This window comes from Fonsecaea monophora, assembly GCF_001642475.1.
Source record: "Fonsecaea monophora strain CBS 269.37 chromosome Unknown Scaff71, whole genome shotgun sequence".
In the NCBI taxonomy this organism is placed as follows: Eukaryota; Fungi; Ascomycota; class Eurotiomycetes; order Chaetothyriales; family Herpotrichiellaceae; genus Fonsecaea; species Fonsecaea monophora.
The window spans coordinates 136415-158746 of record NW_019174002.1 but is presented as its reverse complement, the minus strand read 5'-3'; the positions used below and the strand labels follow the sequence as shown (position 1 = coordinate 158746).

Genomic DNA, 22332 nt, shown 5'->3' with positions numbered 1-22332 from the left:
TCTATTTCTCACTCCTTAGTCCTTAGTCCTTAGTCCTTAGTCCTCAGCCCTACTAAACAACCTCGAGTTACTTCGAACCGTGAACCTCGAACGAAATAACTCATGATATTAATGACAGAACCCACCCTCCTTGCCGCCTCGATCTAACCCATCTCTCTCTCTCACACTCCTTCCACCCTGCGCCGCTCAACCTGGGTGCTCTCCAGGACTACCAGGACTAGACATTGACCTTGTTGGATGCTAGGCGAATGACCTCGAGTCAGATGTCGAGTCCCTGGCTAGCTACACACACATATATACATACGTTGGTTCCCTAGTGTCTAAAGCACGTAGGATCAAAGTGTGTGTTCGTGATGACATTTCATCGGTTGAACAGCTGGTGCATTTACAATTGCATCGCCTCTGTTCGGTGCACAACTCATCACGGGGTATCAATCCTTTCTACTCTCTGCCATTCCTTGTAACAGACGGCCGGTGTCGTCCCTCTTCTCAAGTCTCCACGTCCTATCCAAGCGTCTTAGCTTGCCTAGCAAAAGTCCTTCTGTTGCTGTGTCCTCTGTCTGTCCACCATCTCGTGGTTCTGGCCTCATGTACCAACCGTGCCACCGCCATCGCCTCCACGCTCTGCATTGACCTGCTGTAACATGGCCGTCAAGACTCCCAAGCTGCCCTGGGCCTCGGGATTCTGCTCAAGACACCTCTTGATCACGTCGAACTCGGATTCTCCGACCGTGGATACCTGAGTGCATAGCTGCACCACTGAAGGGGAAGAGGCTAGTTGGGGACCGAGAACTTTCTGAGCCATGGCCATGGCGGAGTTGGGCGGCGGCGAGGGCTGTAGTGACGGCTGGATAAGCAGTTGATGAGGTTGTGGGAGCGAAGAGGGTGTGGGAGTAGGAAAGGCTGCTGTCACCCCTAAACCATGTTGCGCCTGAGGAGTTCCATTCGCTCCTTGCTGACCACCTGGTATGGGAGATTGATTGTAGGGGAAGCTGCCTTCATGAGGCGTGATAGGGGTCTGAGCTATCGGTCCTCCCACCATAGGACTGGCCGCAGAAGCAGGTGTCCCATCAGCTAGCGTAGGAGGCGCATTATGTGGCAACTCGCTGTTTTTGATGACGATCGGGACCAGCAGCATTTTCTCCTGCGCCGGATCCGGGAAATCCGTTTCGAGTTTCTTGACAAAAGTCGGCATTTCCTGGCCCTTGTCCAGCGGAATCAAGTAAATGTCTTTGATCGCCGGATTCGTGTGTTGAATTCCCACGCCGAACCGGTCCTTATTTTTAAAGTATCGGAAGAACTTGTCGAATTGCTCCTGATCTAGCGAGTTTGTAGGTTCCGGCATGCACACAATGACCAGGTCAGACGTATTGCTGTACTCGAGGCCACAGAGGTATTCATCTGCTCGAGAAGGTTGGATTCGACCTCCTATGTCAATTTCAGCCGGGATGATCTGGTCATAGGTCATGCGCAACGTATCGGCATCCGGAGTCGCCCCAGCTGCATATCTCGCAACAGCATGAAATCGGCCTAGGTTACCGCCGTTGACGATACCATGCCAAACAACGCCATCGGCTTCAGCAGACTCCTTGGGCGAATAGGGAGGTGACTCGGCCTCCTCGTCTTTGAGGAGCTCGTCGATGTCTGCGTCAGCCTTGGTCCCTGGGGCGATGGGTTCTCGGATAGTGGTGGTTGGCGACGTCTGTTGTGGCAGTTCACCGAATCGCTGACTGTCACCGTCGGGGGAACCTTGGACATTCGACCAGACTTTGTCAATGTCAAAGTTCGCCGACGATTGGCGTCGATTGGTATCAACAGACGGCCTCGGTTTGCTTCCTTTGCTGGGAGCGGCTGGAGTGACGGATGGGCTCCTTACGCCAGGGCTTTTTGCATCTCCCTCCGGATCTGCGACACTGGGTTTCCGTATGGGAGCATTCGACGTCGCAGACTCTGCTGCAACCTGCCTTGACTCGTCCACGTACTCTTCCCCCTTGTGTGTTCGTCTGATCCTGGGGGCCTGCTCTTCCACAATGGTATGTTGTTTCTCCAGCTCTTTCATGACAGCCGCATCCTTTTTCTTCTGCTCATCGCTCGCCATGTCCTTCGGATCCATCGACGCAAGAGTGTGAGGGAGAAGATCACCATTCAGTAATCGTACTCCTAATGTGCGGTTCTTCTTAACGTTAAAGCTTATTGCTCGCAATTGGGTCTTGTAGGCTTCGTTGGGATCACCGCTCCCGCCGGCCTGGACGTGATACAACGCATGTTCCGTACGGAGGCCAATCTGGTTCGCGACTTCTGTCGCCGAGGTGCCGGTAGGAACAACGTAGTCGCCTTGCTTTACGGCTTCTTTGATTTGTTGTTCTATGAGCTTGATCAATGTGGACGCAGCTTGCTTCCTCGCATGTGTAAGTTCCTTCACATTCACCGCAACCGCCGAGACAGGCTCCGAGCTCGACACCTGCCTAGTAGGGGTCTCAGCCTTGACTGCTTTGGTGCCATTGGTATCGGCAGCTGGTGTCCCTCGTGCCTTCTTATTCTGATGGATTGTTAGCGAGTGTCCTTTGACTGGAGCGCGCGATATATCATACCTTCACTTCTGGGATAGATGGCGACTCTTCCAGTTTGCGCTTCTGTCCTGCCGCAGGAGTTTGCGCCGGGGTTTCGTCGACATCCTGAGAGGCACGAGACACGACTTCACTTGACTGTCCAGTAGCCGACTTCCGACCTTTTCGACCTCCTTTCTTCTTCCCTTTACCTGTGTCTCGCTGCCTGACTGCCTCCTCCCACGGCTTCTCCCCGCGCGCGATGGCTGCGACCAATTCCTCGTGGTCCTCGGGATGACATTGTTCGCAAAAGTATTGAGGGGCTTGATAGTCTTCCGGAAGACCCATGCAACCATTATGTTGCCATGCTGAGCAGTTGTCGCAGCAGATCATTGCCCTGGGAACATCCTCCTCCTCTTCGTAGGTGCCGCAGACGCAGCGGATGATCTCTTCATTTTCCTCCTGTTCTGCCGCCTTGGCTTTGGAGTTCTTTCCTCTGCCCTTTTTCTTCGGCGGGGCGTCTTCGGCGATATCGCGATCTTTCGAGTATTGTCCTTTGGTGGCGCGACCTGATCGTCGCGGTTCTTCTGCGACTTGCGTCAGTGAGGTCCAACAACCCGGGCGCGTGGGCTGGCGGCGACCGAGGTAGATAATGGTACTGCTTACCAGCCATGGCGACAACACTGACGAGTCGCTAGACACTACAATGTACACGAAACGCGCAGGACGTGGGCGCTTGTCATCAACCACGTCTAAAATCGCGATCTACGACAAGTTCGCAATGTTCAAAGATAGTGTCCACGAGACCAGTGGATGAGCCTCCAGATTCGAGTAGACTAATAAACGCTGTCAACGGCACTCCTGCCACAGTCCTATGGAAGACAGTGCGCGATGGAATACCGAGGTCAACGAGTGTCCCGGTTTTAACGTTGTGATGGTGATATGGTGATGGGGAGAGGATTACAGACGATCGCGAAAGTGGCAGGCGAACTCCTCAAGGTCTGAGCTGCGACAAACCACCGCCAAGAAAGCGGAGGTGCAGTGAAGATGCGAAGGTGGGATTGGTTGAGTCGGTCCGACACAACGAGGAGGCCCGCTTAGCTGGCGCTAAAGCAGCGGCATAATAACAACGCCTTGACGTAACCAAAAGTAGGCAGCCCGGAGATCCACCAAGTTTCATGTGGAATTGATCAATTGCCTTGGTGACAGACAATTCGAGGCCTTGCAGGTTTTCTTTCCTTTCCCGAAAACACGCAGGTCGTCTACTTTACAAAACAAATACTACCAGCGTTTGATCGAGGAGCCCAAGAAAGATAAGGGATAAGGGCTAAATAAACCATGGCCGACGTCCGAGCCCTTCTTGCCGCAGAGCGGCAGGCTCGTAGAATATCCCACCCGCACCTATCGTACACAAAGTCCGGTATGCTAATCTGTACTGTCTGCAACCTGAACGTCAAGTCCGAGGCCCTCTGGGAAGGGCACCTCAAGAGCGCGAACCACAGAAGAAACACCGCGCAGGCCGCCGCTGCACAAGAGAATGCGAGTGAAAACGTCGGTGCGAACGCAGGCAAGGGGGTCAAGAGGAAGATTGAAGATGTTGATGATGACGAGACACCGCTAGAGCGCGAGGAAGCGGAGGTCGATACGCGGAAAAGGCCCAAATCACGCCCCGAGAGCATTGCCGTGGTGGAAGATGGAAGGGTACAGATACAAGAAGACGGCGCGCCGAAGGAGGCAGAACAGTCAACATCACATACATCCACGGCAGACGATGCACCTCTGCCTAATGGCTCCTCACAACCACCTCAAATAGATGAGGACGAATGGGCGGCCTTTGAACGAGAGGTTGCTCCACTGGCCACAGCGCAGCCGGCCTACACCTCGGCCACTATCACTGCAGCGCCAGTCACAAATACCCAGCTCAAAGCTCGGGAAGAGGAAGATAGACGGCGAAAGTTGGAGACTGAAGCGGACGACGAACAGGAAGACGAGGAGAGAAGGATTGAGGAAGAATTTGATGTCATGGAGGAAATGGAGGAACGGGTTCGCAAGCTTCGAGAGAAGCGGGATGCGCTAAGAAGTGGCGTCAAGGCTGCAACAGATACAGGGCAGGAGGTGAATCCGATACCTCCTGACACCGCTGTATGGAATGCAGCAGAAACCCGCGCGGATGAAGAAGAGGACGAGGAAGAGGAAGAAGACGAGTGGTATTCGTGAGACTCATAATGTTGCCAAACTAGGAACAAGCAACCTGGACATTCAATCGTCACTTGCTGACCGGCCTTGCGCAGAAGCTCTATGATGTTTGATGCTGATTTCCTTCAAATAAAACACGGCGCAAATGTGCAAGAATCAAGTAAAGTCTTCGCCCATGACATCTTCTATCTCCACAACACCTGTCACTTCGTTATGGTCGACAATGCCGAGGAGAGTCCCTCGCTTGAGAAAATCTCTCCCACGACCTGACCCCTCGTCTCGCATCTGGTGGATCCATCTCTTGCACTCTTCGACAGGGGTGGAGCTAAGGACAGATATCCAGTCGGTCTTCTCAATCTCCATTTTGCCACACTCATCTTTCACGGCTGACACTGGTGCAGCGGGATCTCGTAGGTTTTGAATTCTTCGCGGACCAATCATATGATTCTGAGAGGTTCGGACGAAACCACGAGGCGACCTCACTGCGGCCACAAGCACATCCAGGCACAAGAGTGGATGATTTGTTTGTGGCACCGCAATTGGGACTTGGGCCACTGCAGTCGCAAGTTCAGACATTCTGGCTATGTTGGGGGGCGACGTCTTGAAGGCTGCGCCAATTGCGCCGCCAGGATGGTTTGCCGCAAAAATGGCCGGCGTCTGAAGGCCTGCCGCAGCATGAAGTTCATCCGCGACTGCTAGCGCCAGGCTATCACCCAGAGCCAGGGTGATGGTCGTCGAGGTCGTTGGAGCTGATACTCCAAAGGATGAGATTTCCGATTCGTGGATGGTGGTAGGTAGAAGTATGTTCGTCGAGGTCTGTCTTGGTGGGTAGGATAGAAGAGGGCAAGTGGCAGGAGTGAGATGCGCCGTCATGACGATTAATGGTACACAGGGGTCTATATGGGGAAGGAGAGACAAGAGTTCGGGCGTCCTCCCAGAAAATGTAATCATGATGACCGTGTCATTGGGTCGAACAACTCCCAGGTCCCCGTGGAGAGCCTCGACCGGGTGAAGAAATATGGCATGGATGCCCAGCGATACAAAAGTGGCGACGAGCTTCTTTGCAATATGCCCTGACTTGCCAACGCCAGTGAAGATGGTTTTTCCATGCCGAGTCTCTGAAAGAATGATCTGACGAATGCTTCGAAGAAGTGAATCCTGGACTTCGGCAGAACTGGTGTATAATTCCTCAAGATGGGAAAGCGCCTGTCGTTCAGTGGCAAGCACATGCAAGGCTTTCTTTATTGTTCGACTGTCCGGTTTGAACGTCTTCTCGTCAAAGCCTGCCGGGATATCGGGGGGGGTAATTGGCAAGGCTTCAATTTGTTCGGGAATAGGGCCATATAATGGCATAGAAGGCGTGAGTGGTGTTGGAAGAGAAGCCTGGAGAGTAAAGGCCATTTTGAGAGGCAAGGCTCAACCTTTTGTGGTGAGGAACAGAGAGAGAAAAACGCCCGAGGTCAAATCTGCCACTACCCCGTCTCGTCTGAAATGATGACAATTGTCTTCTATTAATCTGACAATTGGATCCGAGATGTACTCTGTCGTGATGATCGATCTGGAATGTGAGTATCGACTCTCAGCATCACCAGGGTTGTGGATCAGCGATCTAGGAAGCGCAAATCAGACGGCCACTCCAGATTGCGAAGAGAGTATATCGATATCATGACGCCATAGACGTTGCAAAATAGGCAACAGACACGGAGAGGCACGCGTACGACTTGGTAGGCCTTGTGGTTTGGGTAGGAGAATAACGGAGGAGTGACAACGAGGAGGATATCAATTGTTTTTTTGCCCGATCAACTTATCGCTGTCACTGCGACCATGGGGGAGAAATGCCGACAAGGGAGTGGAGGACCAGGGAAAGGAGGGGCCAGACTTTTGGGCTCTTGGCCACCCGACTTGCGATGAGCGTACCGCTGTTGCGGTGCCTGTTTTGTGCCTATCAGTGGAGGAAGTCGATGGGCTTGGGAGCTCGGAGGAGATGGCGAGCAAGAAAGTGGGTTCTGCGGTGAGGGTCGATTTGTCTAACCCCAGCGAGGAAGAAAAAGAAACGGTCCCCAGCGAGATAAGGTTTCTGGCGGTGTCGAGTCTTTGAGCGGGCGGAAAGACGAGAGAGATTGGTCAGTTTCAGAAAGAGGCCGCTAGATAAGTAGGTGAGTAGCACTCTCTGCGAGATCCTGCACCTCGTAGTTGGTCCAGCGACCCAAAAGGAAGAAGGTCTCTCACTGGGGGGGGTTTGAGGGTGGATTGATTACGGAGTATTCGGTACGCGTACCTACCCTGGGGGCAGATGAACAGGGATGGTCGATGGCGCAATTGACGAGGAGGAGGACGCAAGAACGCATAGAACGGCAAAAAGGTTTGAATTAGACGACGGGACGGAGCACGGAGCGAGTTCGGAAGGCATAGTTATGAGTAGAGTACAGAATGACTGAGTAATAGGAAGGTACCTGCTACGAGTAGATAGCAGCACCAGTAATGTACTGGACTCCCAAGTACAACTAGAGGACTAGAGGCGGAAAGAAGGGGAAAGAGTCAAAAAGGGGGTTACTGCGAGCGGAAACATTTCTTGGGAATGAATGATGATGGGGAAGGCTGTTTGCGTAATAAACTAACTACTTCGTTACTCCCTTTTGCCCCGTTTACCAGGGTGAGCAGTACCTCAGAGGTACCTAGGTACATATGTAGATACCTACGAGTAATCGGTCCAGGTAGGATTGAGATGCAAAGGCATAGGGACACCTAACAGGGAAAGCACTAGGCAGCCTGCATAATCAACCCTTGCGCCCAAGTTTAGTTAAAAACTCCTCCCAGGCACACCTGAGGCACAACTGCTGCACCTTGATCGAGCTTGTCTCCGAGGAACCCTTGTCCATTGTTCTTTATTCTTTCTCCACTTGTCCTGCTCAAGTCAACCACCCACCACCCACCACCAAATGTGCATATATGTATGTACTTGCAGTGGTCGTCCTGCACTCTAGCACGACGCAGCCTGCCTCACCTTCACAGGACTCCTGCCTTTACGCAGCCTGAAATCTAGTGGCTTCCTGCGACCATTCATTCACAGGCATCTCTCTATCTCTGCCCAGCCGATTCAAGTGCTGTTGTACAACTACTCGGGACTGTGCCTCGTACACTAATCAAACCCAATCACCTCGGCTACTCTCAGCATGTGCGCCATTGTGCTTGGTGTGCCAGGGCCCCAAACTTATACACATGCGGAATTATATGCTCACGACAAACCCCTCCTGTACCCCTCCTCCCTGGTTTAGACACCGCATCACTCAGACCGCTAGAACTTGGAAGCCGCATGCAAGCAAAAGGCGACCCACCGCGGCCTGCAGGTTGAAATTCAGAATCCCCCCTGGTCAACGATGCATTCGCTTAGTCTCCCAACCAGATACTTTATCTGCGGTACCTGATCTACGGTTTGTGTAACAACGCTAAAAATGCTGAGTTGGCACATTTCGAGCATACCCTGCCATAGCCCATCTGCTTCTTGAGCGGAGGCCGATAAGTCGGCTAGCGAAGCCCACCTCGTTGTCATCGAAGACATGCACAGCCTTTCAGCTATGATTTTCGCTGTGTGGCTCCAGACTTGACGATGCAATCGTATAGAGCAATGCATGGGGCCCGATAAGAGAAATGCCAATGACTGGACCAAGATCCCCATCATGATCGGTCTGACGCGGGCGCTATAACATCATTTTATTCGAACTGTTGACTTCTAACAACACATACATATGCTGCACCCGCAGCCTATAATTCAACCCCGTAGTTCTTTATCCTGGCTGTGGCTTTGAATGTCCAAGATACCTGTCCCGTATAACGTGGCCTCCGAGGAGTTCAGCCTGAGAGCAAGTTTGCCAATCCTGCAGTACTTGCGATCCGCGCACAGCATTGGTATGCCGCCGGCTCTCCGTTCGATCGAGTCGAGTTGATAATCCTCCAACAGAAGTTGCGCGAGGCTGGGCTTGCTGGACAGGGATATGCCATATTTCCGTCAACAGATATTTATCTGACCGCGAAAGACTGTCACGAACGACAACCACTCTTTCTTTCCCCTCCTTCCCTCTATCCCCAAGTCAAGAGTTCCTCTGAAAAGGCATGATTTCCGTCTTGAACATCCATGCCAGGCTGTGAGAGAGCTCGATGGCCTCCCAACTCACCCGTCGGCCATATTTACTTTGACCGTTACCCCTCGCCACAGTGTGTAGACTTCTCCTCCCGAAAAGGTTTCCCTGGGCAGCTCGAACCTCGAGCCATCATCATGGAGGGCTGAGTCTCTGGTTCATCGCACGAATAGTTGTGTCGCCTTGTTTCCAGTATTTACCACCGCGAAAAAAGGACCTTTTATTCAACCCAGAATCATCGTCTCCGCCCGGAGGCGTTTGTCAGATATCCAAGCAACTCCGATTTTATGCAAAATGCTGCTTCTCTTCAAACGGTAGTCTTCGTGGTCAAGGAAAGTCGTCCAGGATCAAAGCTCCCTTATGCGGGACCGCTTTCATGTGTTCCAACGCTTTCACCTCCCTTCTCTTTGCAAATTCCAATATCGGTTCGAAATTTCGGCATTTGTGTTCCCGGAAGAAGTCGGGGAATTGTTTCGGAGGGTTCCCGACCCAGACGAAGGGAAGGAGGCCTGTGTCTGAGCTACACATGAGAGCTTGGCGGAGTGTGTCGAGGCAGTGCCCTGTTGTAGACACACAAGAGATGGTCAGTCGGAGTTGTTTTTGGTCTGAGTGAAGGGGACAAACGAATCTCTCTCGCAGAGTTTCACAGGGAAAGCACTCCCGCCTACCTATATGGAGTTTGACGATGCTCTCCCCATCGGCGAACTCAGCAATATTGTTGGACATGTAGTACTCGTAGTTGAACCAAAGGCCGCGGCGCAAAAGATTCTAGATCCGGGTTAGCGATAGTTTGAGCATTGATGCCCTAGAGAGGCTGTTAGGGTGCACATGCGATGGACTCCTTACCAAGCAGTGGATCTGGTGTGTTACTTCGACGAAGGCCACATATCCGGGTCCTCCATAGTCCTCTCCCACCATAACACGGTCCAACTCTAATCCAGACCTTTTGGCCTCGTCGACCGACAGGACAATGCCTTTGACTAGAAACCGACAGGCGTGTCAAAAACCATGTTCAACCAGACATTGATCGGTGACTGTTTCAAGTTTGAAGTCCAAAACCAGAATGCGAGGTCGAAGTGTGATAGACTCACGTTCAGTGCCCAGCTCCTCCCACGCGGCGTCGACTTCGGGACTCGCGGTTTGTCGATAGATGGACTCCTTGTAGAAGGACGCATTGAACCGCCTGCTGTTGTACTGGATTTCCACGTCCTGCTCAACAGGACCTGAGGCATTCAAGGTCAGTACAAAATATATACTAGAGGACTCGTAGGTCTCATGCTCACTCCAGCTCTGTGAGGTATGAGCGGTGCATACCCTGTCTAATTGACTATGTCGATAAACTCGAGCGCCATAAAATGTGAATGCGTTGGACACGATGAGGACAAAGGCGCAAAAGGTCAACCAGACAAGCTTCTTGGATTTCAAAACCGGCGTTTCACGGGTCAGGCCTTTTTCGATGGAATCATCCTTGAGATCCTGCAAGAAGGGTACGTTGGATTCTTCATACGAATCCATAACTGGTCAACAAAAACCTGCTGTTTAACTTGGAAGACGAGGCGCAATGGTCACTTGGCACCTAATAATAACAAGTCTTCAAGGTCAACATCGACAATGGAAGGCCTCAAGTCGAGGAAATCTCCAGAAGATAACCCTTGGATAGAGTCTAGGGGGACTGGGCGGCTTCCTCCCGGTCGACGATACATGGCGAGTGTTTGATCTTTTTTTGGAACCGGCAAATGGCCATTCGATCAAAGTGGAAAGGAGACTCCCAGTAAGGTGTGGCGGTTTGACCTAGTTGTGAACCTGGAGAGTGGCCGGGCCCCCCACAAGATATTGCTCAGGGTTGGAAAGCAGAGTGGCAGACCACTGCGGTTGAATGTACGCGTGGTGTTGTGTAGTCGTACGCACCACTTTGTATTCCTGAGATCCTAGGCCATCTGTAATGGACGGGTATCGATCATTACACCAGAGACATAGCGCCCACCACGGTTGTCATTGTGGATAAGGGCAAGCTATGACAGGGACTTCGTCACAATCGCAGAGAGGTGAGATGATAGATTTGTTTCAGCATTCAGACATGGCAAACACTTGGATGATTGGGGCAACCAAAGCAGAGGGTGAATGCTCTTGTTGCAAAGGCTTCACTATCTGAGTTTGGGTCGTGTTGACGCTATCGCGAGACTCAAGCGTGTATACCGAATAGAGAAACTCGCACCTCAGATCCTTCGGCAGGCAATATTAATGGATGGCCTCGACAGGCTGCGTCTGGCGCCAGCTTCGGCTCCTGCAGGGAGGGACTAACAGGTGAATAATAATACAACAAGTACGTGTCGACATGGTCCTTGGTCATAACGTCTTGCCTCCATCCGAACAAGGATCCGTGAATACCAGAGAACAATGAAGCGGACAGGACAGGTGGACGTCACAACTCCGGCCCATGCCATGAGTTGTGAACTGCGACCTGCCCGCAGCAGCAGCATTGGCAGTGGAGCTCCCGCCAACCGCCAACAGCGGGCATCCCGCAAAAGTCCAGAAGCAGCATCGGCCACCTACCAACCAATATCTTTTTGAACCGGATCAACAACCTCAAACTGCGCTCGTGTTCCCTTGACATTACAGCTTTCATTCAACACACCCATTCACAGGCAATCATCTTATCCGATCCTAAGAGCCGCTGACCTCATTCTGCACCTCTCGATCGATGGGCGCGAGACAATGCCGTCGGCTTCCCCCTCTCCCATCAAACGGCCCTCGCTAAATGAACGCACGTCCTCTACCCATTCCCTGAGTTCCTCAGGCAGACAGGCCACCACCACCACCACCCACAAAGTCCACCGACCTCATGTCGTCAACCGCCATTCAAGAAATGTCTCTCATGGAAAAGGACTTAGCAAACTAGGCAAAGTCCATTCTACAGCCAGCATCACTTCCGACTATCAACCTCATCATCAGCGGAAAAAGTCAGGTGGCACCTCGCCTTCGCACAGCCCAAAAACGCCTCTAGTCAAACGGAACAGCTCCCACGTTGCCTTGGTCAAGAATACCTCGTACGGGAACCTGCGCAAGAATCAATCCGCCAATGCGTTGCCGCGGAATGTCTCTCATGGGGCTCTAAAGAAGGTTGGGTTGACTCCAGTAATAAAGAAAAAGAGCAAGGGAGATAAAGATGGGGTTTTCCAACTTGGAGATCGGTCTTCAGATGACGAAGAGGAGGGTGAATGGGAAGATTCAACCACGCAATCGCCCGAACTCACGCGCAACAATTCGAAGACTTCCACACCTGCGCGGGCACATACTCCGAACGATGAGACAGCTCCTCGAAACCCTCCAGGTGCGGACATCAGCCACCCTGAAAAGAGCTCCTCACCTCCACAAGCCTCTTTAAAGACCAAGAATCGGTCAGCGCCGAATCTGAAGAATGAGCCGGCCGTGTCACAACTACAGAACACACCCGATCCGCTGCTTCTTCAACAGTATCCACGTTCTTCTCGTGCCCCTCCAGCAATGTCGACAGTATCTGCTCACGTTGGGCCTAGCCAATTGGTGCGCAACGACTCGTCCAGATCCTTCACCCACATCTCTCATGCCGACGCTACGTCGTCAACAACCAACGCCGGTCACAGTGGTCTTACTCCTACCTCCGGAAAACGCACACCTGCGTCGACCGGCCTATCTGGGCCTGTTCTGGTGTCCTCGTCGGTAGAAGGTGGTGTCTCACACTTCCTTCCGACAGATACCCCAGTTGGCTCTGTTCGTCACATTGCAGACGACTCGGATGAAGACTCGCCATCGAATTTCCTCTCCAACTACAAGCCACAAGCGTCGGAATCTCCGGAGAAGACCAAGACTCTCCATAAGGCACGGATTTCTCAGAATCCGTCCAGAACGCAACAGAAGCTAGAGCTCCAGAGAAGGGAAATCATGAGAGCGGGAGCTGCGACACCCACAACTCCTCCCCCAGCTGGGATGGGACTCCCTCTCGGTTCTGCCACGGCATTACACGGGCGTGCGGGATCCCGAAATAGGACTCGATCTCTGGCCGGGGAGATGAAAGCTGCAAAGCAGGATTATGAAAGTGCCATCAAACAGTTGATGGTGGTCAGGAGGTTCCGGAGTCCACTAATTGAAAGCATGAATCGACTCAAGGAGCATAATTCTCTGCCACAAGACATAGGCTCCGTGACTGCGAGTGGCGCGATTCCCAAGAGCAGACCCCAGAGCCGGCGTGGACCGAGCACCACCAGTGTGAACGGGCATGCGAAGACGGGGGTCAGCCGCAGTTTCGACGACACAAAGCCGTCGCCAGGGATGTCACGCTCCAACAGCAGCCGCCACGGGGGTAGAGTCCATTTCCAGCGGCAGAGTAGCCATGACGATATCGAGGTGACACCGTCACAGGGGAACGGCGATGGTGCACAGGACGATGAGCATTTCGGGCTTTCACCGGAAGAGGCATTAATACGGCGTATTTGGGATAGCCGGGAAGTGTATGATGCTGGAGATCCTGGATCGGCTTGAAGACATCATGACAAGATACCGGTACTTCGACCCCGAATGCATGTGGGAAATGGATGCTTTCTATTTGACGTTTTTCATGTTGCTCGGTGCTATTCTTCTGCGTTTGAGCGCGTTATGACTTAGCCGTTGCGGTTTCTGCAGTCCACAGGCCAGACTTTGTAAAGGGAAGCGCAGCACGGGATCCCGAGTTCAAGGGTTGTTTTTGCACTTGAGTTATGTTTTGTTGCTGACTATTGGCATCTTGGTTCTTTGGGACGCCTTCCCGGCCTGAAACAAGTTCAATTAATCATGCTAGGTACAAGTAGCTAGGTATACGAATGCCCAGCTACTCGTTGTGGCAATGGGCCTTGCCCAGAGTTCCCAGTCCCCGCCGACTCCCGGAAACGGCCTAGACTTGATCGTTCCCTCTCGGGCCTTAGTGTTTCCCAATGTTCATCGTTTGTACTTTTGCTCGCGTCTTTCCGAGCATTGTTCCCTGTTGATTCGCCCACCTCATCAAGTCCCCCAGTGCAATGTCGGCAACATTCAAGGCCATTGCCTTGCTTTGCCCCTCTTATGCGTATTTCGACACTTGATTGGGACGTTTGGCTGATGGGCTCCATGCTGCAATGATCGCTATGCGACGCTTTGAGATTTGAAAGCTTTCGCACAATCAGTGCATGGCTGCTTCGCCACTGTAAGGTTGCTTCGGCCGTCCGTTCTCTCTCCTCTACTGTCTCCATCGTGCAGCACACATGGTCCATCGATGTCGATCAAACGCTCATGGCACTCTGGTGGGGTTGGCTTATACGAGGCTCTTGCGGTACTTTCACATATCGACCCTCCTAGGGTCCCGGTAAGGCCCTGGTATTAAAGGCGTTCGCTCCTCCGATTTCCCATGTCTCGAAAGACACCGCGGCCTTCCATAAGAACTTCAGGTCAAAGTTGTAAGACTGTTATTGTGCAGCAGCTTTTGTCACCCTTTCACACTCGTACAGGCACAGTTCAGGTCCCGTCTCCCACCATGGCAGCTCCATCACCTTCGTATAGCGGTCACCCGTCGTCTGATTCAAGTCATCACCACGATGCCAATTCGCCCAACCTCCCATACGATCCTCCTCTAACCTTCTCTACGGTCATCGAGCATGACCACAACAACATCAACAAATTCGCCGGTCGCCTACTCCGGGCCAAGGCACCACAGGACCGCGCCCGGCTGCTGAGGGAGGTGACATGGCGCCTCGTCCGGCACGACGTCTCAGAGGATCTTGTCATGCGTCCCGCATTTATCGAGCACCTCGGCGACGAGGGCGTGCAAATGGCCGAGCACGACCGGACGGACCACGAAAGAGCTCGCTCCGAACTTCTCGCGCTCTTCCACGTTCCACTCGAGGGGGACAAATTCCTCGTTGCCCTGCGCGCACTGTTTGCCGAGCTGTTGGAGCACATGAAGATCGAGTCAGGGCAGCAGATTCCGCATTTAGAACACATGCTGGACCCTGAGGAGAGCCAGAGGCTGGGCAGGGAGTATGTCAAGACCCAATGCCTATCGCCGGAGCTGGAGATCGTCGACAAGTCCACCGGCGCCAGAAGGAGGGTGTGGAGGGACGTCGAGGACTTTGTCAGGACCGATCTCCACAGATTTAAGGAGATATGGGAGGAATTGAAGTTGAGTGAGGGACCGGTGGACGGGCAAGCTCAAGCCCTCCATAGGAGGCTTGATCGGGGAAAATTATAGTGGACCACGCAGCCGTGGTTTCCATCTTATGAGGGCGTTCTGGTCTGACGGGGTGGGAGGGACGTTGCTGGTATGGCGCCACCGTCAAGGGGAAAATTTTGCTATTACATCTGTGACTACATACATGCTTGTGCAAGGCCAAATGTGACAAACGACTGAACGAACACCATTCTCTTCCCCGCGTCACCAAGATTGGGATCACCTCCCACAGATAGATACATTGCGCGGAATTCGCTCAAATACCGATATTGACTTTAGATGCATCACCAATCTGGAATCAGATCGTTGCTCTGCGAACTATCCTCATCCAGAACCTTCCTCGCGGCCTCCCTTCCCCAAACAGGCAGCCTCTCGACCTCATCCTCCCGCCCTTCCTCGGCTGTCTTGAACGTCTTGGGAACGTATTTCGGATCCAGCAGTCCAACCTGCACGAGCACGCTCGCCTGGTCCCAGTGGATGTGCTCATGGAACAGCCTGCCACCACGGAAGGCCACCACGCTTACTAGCACCACTTCCACTTTTTTGTCCGTAGGCGGCACGCCGGGTAGCATCCAGGGGATCTCGGTGGTGTGGGTGAAGGATACGAACATCTCGTCGACCACCCTGTTGACGCCCACGGTCCGGCTGAGCAGCCTGATCCGCATGTCTGGCGGGTTGTTGGGCATGAAAAATTCGTCGTAGAACCGGCGAAGCTGGTCGTGTCCGATCCCGCCCGTCATGGTGGGCACGTGGTTCACGTACGGCTGAGGCACCATGGTCGCCATGGTCTTGTCGGCATCCTTCTCCCCAAACTCGAGTCGCGTGTGAGCTTCCCAGATGGTTTCGATGTCTGGTCCCTCGATGTCGAAGGCCAAGCGAAGCACACCAAGTGTTCGGGACCAGGCCAACGAGGCACCGATCTTGTCGAACTCGTCCAGGTCGTGTTCGGCGAACCCGGGCTCGGTATTCTCATAGCGGTACGACGGGAACCGGGTGCCCCATCTCTGCGAAGCGGCCAAGTGGATCAACACATTCAGGGTCGGAGGGAAACCGGTTGTGGTCTTCGGGACATGGTCTGGGTAGTAGGCAACTACGGCAACAAGCTTGGGCATGGGTTTCATACAGGCTTCCAGAACCAGGCTTGCGGCGTCGCCGTACGCTGGAAAGAAAAAACACCGTCAGATCCTTTGGAAAGTGAATGATTGTTGAATCTTCGGGGAGAGTCGTGACCGAGAGCGGCTTGACACAGGATCGGAGTCGATGGCTGTCTCGAGCCTACGCTATGTTCTGTAGCTCACTCACCTACGATGGCGTAGCGCTCCCCCAGCTCCAAGGGGTCTTGTAAGTGTTGCAGCTGTGCCATATAAGACGCCTTGTCTCCCGTATATTGGAGATAGCTCAACTGAAAGCCTTCCTCCTGGAAGTACGATATGATCGTCGGATCAAAATCTTCAGTGTCACTTGTCAGGACAAGCCGAGGAGTGGTTGTCGTCCAGCTCAGATGGACACTCCGACCACCTCCACGAATCCTCTGCCGGATCTGTTGCTTGAGGCGCCCGACATCTCCCGGACGGGTGTCAACATCAATGATGGGCCTGCCGCCAATTTCTACACGCACCATGTTGCTTGGGGGTACACAGTATGATAGTGACTACAAGAGGAAGAGATGAGAAGAAGAGAATCGAAAGATCGAGTTGGAAATCCGGTGATTGACGTTCTTAAAACTTGGCTGGTCTATCCCAGTGATATGTCTAACATGACGTATGGGTTCGGTAAATCCTTTCAGCCTTGCGTCTTCCATCAAGCCAATCACAGAAGACAAGGCTGAGTGTCTGTGCGGGCGGGCCTGGAGGTGCGAATTTGTGTGGTTGACTCAATTCCAAGTCGCTGAAGTTGTCGTCTCCAAGTAATGGCTTTGTACAGGAGATCGCAGCTGCTAAGCTCTCCCTATCGGCAGCTGCTGCGGCTCAGCTACCAAACACGCAAGAGTTCTGCTGGTCGAGATAAGTTCTTCCGCATCTCTGAAGAAGTGCAGGATGCCCTTGCAACGGGCAAACCGGTCGTTGCGCTGGAGACTACAATCTACACACATGGTACAGCATACAGCCTAATACAGGTAGTTCAAGGCTCACACCTCACCAGGGTTCCCCTACCCTGAAAACGTTGCTCTGTCCTCCCACCTGGAATCCCTCGTCCGAGTCAATGGCGGCGTGCCCGCAACCATCGGCATCCTCGAAGGCAAAGCCTGTGTTGGCATGGGTGCTGAAGAGCTGATACAACTTGTCTCGACTGCTGGTGACAAGAACACATGGAAGATATCAAGACGAGACTTGGGCTTCATCGGAGGACTGGGTCTTCGTGGTCAAAAGCTCAATGGAGGGACAACCATCGCTGGGACGATGATTCTTGCCCATTTGGCGGGCATCAAAGTCTTCGCCACAGGCGGTCTTGGTGGTGTCCATCGTGGAGGAGAGAATACTCTGGACATTTCTGCAGATCTGACGGAACTTGGGCGAACGCCCGTAGCAGTCATCTCAAGCGGCTGCAAGAGCTTCCTCGATATCCCCCGGACGTTGGAATACCTGGAGACCCAAGGAGTGGGTGTGGGCACCTTTGCAGATGGCCGGCAAGGAGACGTCGACTTCCCTGCCTTCTTCTCCCGCGACAGCGGCGTCAAAAGTCCAAAGACCATTCAAGATGAGGCGGACGCCGCGGCGATCATCTACGCACAACAGGGGTTTCCTCTTCACTCAGGATTGCTCTTCGCCAATCCTGTCCCAGAGGAATCTGCAATGGCAAAGGAAGAGATTGACTCAATTGTTGCAGCAGCGGTCACTGAAGCTGAAGAGAAGGGCATTGGCGGAAGTGCCAACACCCCCTACATCTTGAAGCGGATCCGAGAGTTGAGTAAGGGCGGGAGTGTACGGGCAAATGAGGCTTTGATTGAGGCGAACGTCATCCGCGGAACCAAAGTCGCCGTCGAACTGGCGAAGCTCGAGCGACGGGGCGGAGCTGCGCCTCAGCGGTGAGCCAAGTTAGACCTTTGATAGGATAGACGAGGCACTTGCTGACACGATCTAGAGAGGATGCCAGCGAGGTCATCGGCAGTAGGAGTTTCGCCAAATCTATAAAGAGCCCTCAAAGAGGCGCGGACGGCCCAGCAGATCCCGCACATGCCACCGTTCAACAGTCCTTTCAGCCAGTGGATATACTGGTTGCTGGATCCCTCGCAAGTGATACAATATGTGATCATCAACCACTGCAAATCACACCAGATTCCAACACTCCAACGCTTCACACATCAAATCCGTCCGCCATCTCTCAGTCGCCGGGTGGGGTCGGCCGTAATGTTGCCATGGCTGCTCATCTAGCGGGTGCAAAAGTCACACTAGCGAGTGTTGTGGCAGACGACCTTGCTGGAGTGTCCCTTCTCGACCACGTTGAGAAGTGCGGTCTGGGGACTACGGCAATCCGACGTGTTTCCACCAACGACGGCGCACGAACAGCACAATACGTCGCTGTCAACGACACAAACAAAGATCTCGTACTTGCCATGGCAGATATGTCAATATTTGGTCGCCCAGAACTCGAATCGGCAGAGTACTGGATGGCGAAAATGGGCGAAAGCAAGCCAAAGTGGGTGGTTGTCGACGCAAACTGGTCTCCCGCCATTCTCTCATCCATCTTGACGGCTGCGAAAGCCCACCAAGCCCTGGTTGCATTTGAGCCCGTCTCCATCGCCAAAGCTGCTCGTCTTTTCGACAAGGACAACTCTGCCATTGTCAGCGCTAACGTCGTACCAGATCACGTTGTTAGCCTCGCCTCTCCCAACAGACTCGAGTTAACAGCAATTTACAACGCGGCCAGAAATGCGCTGATGTTCGAATCGGAGCAGTGGTGGAACACTATCGACAGCCTCGGCCTCGCTGGCTCGGGTTCCCGGGATCGATTGATTTCTGTTGCAGGCCTTGACTTGGTCGAACGTGGAGTCCCCCAACAGTGCATCCAGCTTCTCCCATTCATCCCAAACCTGGTGACAAAGCTTGGGCATAAAGGGTGTCTCTTGGCTTGCCTGCTGAGACCCGGTGATCCAAGACTCACGATGCCAGAGAGCGCCCCATATGTGCTGTCGAGAAATTTGTCTCACGACTCTGCGATCGGCGGCTTGTACATGCGGTTGATCCCGCCGTTTATTGAAGTCGAACAGGACGAAATAGTCTCTGTCAATGGCATTGGTGACACAATGTTGGGTGTTATCGTCGCAGGCCTCGCGAAGGGTCGCACGCTCGAGGAGATGCTGCCTATCGCACAAGAAGCAGCGGTGCTCACACTGAAGTCTGCAGAGGCTGTATCACCCGATGTCCGGCAGATCCAGGCAAGGCTCATGTGAGGCGCAAGGCTTTCTTTTGGTCAAGGCTGAGAGTTTAACGAACCAATCCGATCACGTCTGTGGCACGAAGCGAACCTTGATGTCTTAGTCAGCACCCGCGCCCCGATACCGCATCCGTGCGCATCCCAGCCGCCGACTTTGACTATTTCTCGCATCAGACCATCCCAACCCATGGGGATATCAGGTCAATGCCTCTCTCTAGACTGCGCATTATCGCCAAAGGCATCACTTCAACGTCGCAATGGTCGGATTTCTGTCTACAATCCAGATAGCCCTTTTCTTATCCCCGTTGGCAGTGTGGACAAACCCCATCGTCCACAGCCTCGACGGACATCCGGCGGATTCCGCAGCCTCAGTTCAGTACCTCAACATATCCGCATCAACATCTCAGATCAATATCCTCGGCACAGAAAGTGGGACAGGTGCAATCGCTGCGCGACAAGCGTCCTGCCCTGACCCATCCACAAACTCGCTTTGCCCTCAAAACTTTTGCTTCATTCTGCAACAGAACAGCGACAGCTCGGCGTGGGCAACGTGTTGTCCCGCTGGCTGGGTGCTTTGGTTGGACTCGGCCGACTGGTCAACACAGAAGTGTCAGTTCAATGGAGTCTCGGAACCACCTCTGCGGCCCCTGAGCTGTGGCAGCAGTGGGGGGATATTTTCTGGATGGGCATGCGTCTACTCGAATCAGAGCGTCAGTGGAGGTGAGAAGACGCAATGGTCGACGATTCTTATTACGGCAGTCGCGCTTTTCTGGTTCGGTTTGAGTTGGCATTCGTAACCCCGAGTCCCCAGTCGGTGTTCAGCTCAACAGGCACGCACGGCGTTCAAGGCGCAGCAGAAGACGGCCACCAGAGTGGGAGACATGGGCTGCGTGGACACCACCACGCAGGGTCACAACGGCACAAGTCGACATGTCCTCCGAAGATATACGAGTTGTCGTGGAGGATCTGCATGGTTTGAGCGCATCTGATTGCTGTTTACGATACCCACGATGACTACATGACCCCGACGGATCGGTGCTCTAATGCGCCACGAGTCGTGGGACTCGCTTATGTAGAAGTATATCTCGACTATTGTTTCCCATTTTCCCCCTTGGACCTTTCTCTCTCTTTTTTGAATAGTGCAGAATTGTTTGTTCTTGGGAATCGCTTCATTCGACCCACCAACCACCGCCCACCCCCCCTCCCCCTCGGCGACCTCGGGGTCTACCCTTTTTTTGCATTTCCCAAACCATACCGCCGGTTCCCTCTTTTTAGTGGGGTCTCCCAAGTCCCTCCTGTTGCCCTCCCCCCCAAGGCCGCGCCGGGCCAAGACTTGTCCGAGAGCAATGGTTCTCGGTAACCCTCGAAATGGGCGGATGGTGACGTCGACGAATCAGCACCTTGTCCGTTCGGGGATGTCGGCCCTCGTTCGAACTGTAAAAAAAATGTCGGATCCTCCCCTTCCAAGCCCCCAAAGGACCCAAAGGAAAGGGAAGCCGTGGGTAGGTACGTGGGTGGAGGAGGGTGAAGGGATTTTGACTTCCTCAATGCAAGGGGGCGTGAAGGGGACGCAAGGGAAATGCATTCCGTGGTGTGGTGGTGGTGGTGGTTGCTCTCTTGTCTCTCTCTCTCTCAGCGCTCTCCCAAGCTCGGCCCGTCTTGAATACTGATTGATATTGAGTAATCGGTTTTTGTTTTTGTTATTTTTTCGGTTTGTTATTGTTTTGCCTCGACCTTCCGTGGGCTGTGCTTCTTTGACCTTTCCAACCCCCATTCCGTCCCATCCCTCTTTCGCCTCCCCTCCCCTCTGGCCACAGGGGGGCGACCGGCCTTCCTTTGCTGAGAAAGCAGGTCCCCGATGACAATTACACAGCAAGGGAAGTCTAGGGCATAAAGGAGGGGCCAGAATAAAACCTCCCCCGAACGGAAGAAATGACTGGTTCAGGGGGGGGAAGGGAATGCTGGGTATTGCAGATTAGTTTTTTAGTGGTTTTTTTTGATTTTTCTCTGGTGCCATCCGTGGGTTGATCTTCCGGACATATGTATTTGAAACAACGAGATAGTACGACCTAGTGAGTATGTAGAGTGGTGTCCGTCCGTTCAATTTGCTTGTTTGGTCCCCGGCCGGACAGATACATATGTTCTAGTTCGGTTCGTCATCATCATCATATTATATATCTGTCACGCTTTCCTCCCCCCCTTGCGGCGTGCCGAACCTAGAAGATCTTCAACTCAGTCGATACTCGAGACCCGCAAGCAACGTCGACAAGTAAACGACAAAGGAAGATTCATCAGCGTCTACCAAGGAAGCCGAGGGAAAGCAAACAAATACATACATATCTGAGTAGGAGACGACGACGAGATACACTGACAAAGATGTGCATGCAGAGAACGTGTCCTACTTGTCGTAAGTCACCAAGTCACCTTTCCGCCCGTTCTATCCACCATCACCCTCTCATGGCCTCATCTCTGTGGAACGCACCCCTTCTCTTCCCTCCTCTTTTTCCTCCTTCCCCTACATAGATCCAAGACACCCCCCCTCTTCCCTGTCCTCCATTGACCGCCCTTGTGTTGGGCTCTGTGTCAAACCAATATCTATCTCCTTTGCGCCCTGCTGCCGCTCCGCCCCGAACCTCTCTTTCACCCGTACTGACGCCTTGAGCAGAGAAGACAACCTGGTGGGGTTGCGGAAGACACATCCCCAGCGTCATGGACTCGATACCCAAGGGTGCCTGGTGCACCTGTAAACCCACGGTCGAGGTTGCCGGGCAAGTGTATCCGCCGAAGCAGGGTACGGGGCATCCTGGATAGGCTTGCCTGTCTGCCTTCCTGTTCGTGTCTGTGTCCGTGGCAGGCATGGATAAGG

At 53.3% G+C, this 22332-nt stretch overlaps 8 protein-coding genes across 8 annotated transcripts; 4 read left to right on the top strand and 4 right to left on the bottom strand.

Annotated features, from left to right (window-relative positions):
• Positions 1-586: 586 nt before the first annotated feature.
• AYO21_08351 (hypothetical protein) lies at positions 587-3219 on the bottom strand (the record flags this gene model as incomplete). The annotated part of the gene is made up of 3 exons (XM_022658296.1): positions 587-2539; positions 2592-3133; positions 3213-3219. The coding sequence occupies 3 exons, from the start codon at positions 3217-3219 to the stop codon at positions 587-589; spliced, it is 2502 nt and encodes an 833-aa protein (XP_022509449.1).
• Positions 3220-3884: 665 nt separating this feature from the next.
• Positions 3885-4763, top strand: AYO21_08350 (hypothetical protein; the record flags this gene model as incomplete). The annotated part of the gene is made up of 1 exon (XM_022658295.1): positions 3885-4763. One exon carries the CDS (start codon positions 3885-3887, stop codon positions 4761-4763), a length of 879 nt encoding a protein of 292 aa, XP_022509448.1.
• A 135-nt stretch (positions 4764-4898) lies between these two features.
• AYO21_08349 (hypothetical protein) lies at positions 4899-6143 on the bottom strand (the record flags this gene model as incomplete). Its single annotated transcript, XM_022658294.1, has 1 exon — positions 4899-6143. The coding sequence occupies one exon, from the start codon at positions 6141-6143 to the stop codon at positions 4899-4901; it is 1245 nt and encodes a 414-aa protein (XP_022509447.1).
• Positions 6144-9205: 3062 nt separating this feature from the next.
• On the bottom strand, positions 9206-10393 carry AYO21_08348 (hypothetical protein; the record flags this gene model as incomplete). The annotated part of the gene is made up of 5 exons (XM_022658293.1): positions 9206-9438; positions 9547-9646; positions 9725-9858; positions 9970-10101; positions 10162-10393. The coding sequence occupies 5 exons, from the start codon at positions 10391-10393 to the stop codon at positions 9206-9208; spliced, it is 831 nt and encodes a 276-aa protein (XP_022509446.1).
• A 1200-nt stretch (positions 10394-11593) lies between these two features.
• Positions 11594-13396, top strand: AYO21_08347 (hypothetical protein; the record flags this gene model as incomplete). The annotated part of the gene is made up of 1 exon (XM_022658292.1): positions 11594-13396. One exon carries the CDS (start codon positions 11594-11596, stop codon positions 13394-13396), a length of 1803 nt encoding a protein of 600 aa, XP_022509445.1.
• Positions 13397-14399: 1003 nt separating this feature from the next.
• On the top strand, positions 14400-15113 carry AYO21_08346 (hypothetical protein; the record flags this gene model as incomplete). The annotated part of the gene is made up of 1 exon (XM_022658291.1): positions 14400-15113. The coding sequence occupies one exon, from the start codon at positions 14400-14402 to the stop codon at positions 15111-15113; it is 714 nt and encodes a 237-aa protein (XP_022509444.1).
• A 263-nt stretch (positions 15114-15376) lies between these two features.
• On the bottom strand, positions 15377-16713 carry AYO21_08345 (hypothetical protein; the record flags this gene model as incomplete). The annotated part of the gene is made up of 2 exons (XM_022658290.1): positions 15377-16251; positions 16395-16713. The coding sequence occupies 2 exons, from the start codon at positions 16711-16713 to the stop codon at positions 15377-15379; spliced, it is 1194 nt and encodes a 397-aa protein (XP_022509443.1).
• A 288-nt stretch (positions 16714-17001) lies between these two features.
• On the top strand, positions 17002-19482 carry AYO21_08344 (hypothetical protein; the record flags this gene model as incomplete). The annotated part of the gene is made up of 3 exons (XM_022658289.1): positions 17002-17185; positions 17235-18117; positions 18174-19482. The coding sequence occupies 3 exons, from the start codon at positions 17002-17004 to the stop codon at positions 19480-19482; spliced, it is 2376 nt and encodes a 791-aa protein (XP_022509442.1).
• Between the last annotated feature and the right edge of the window lie 2850 nt (positions 19483-22332).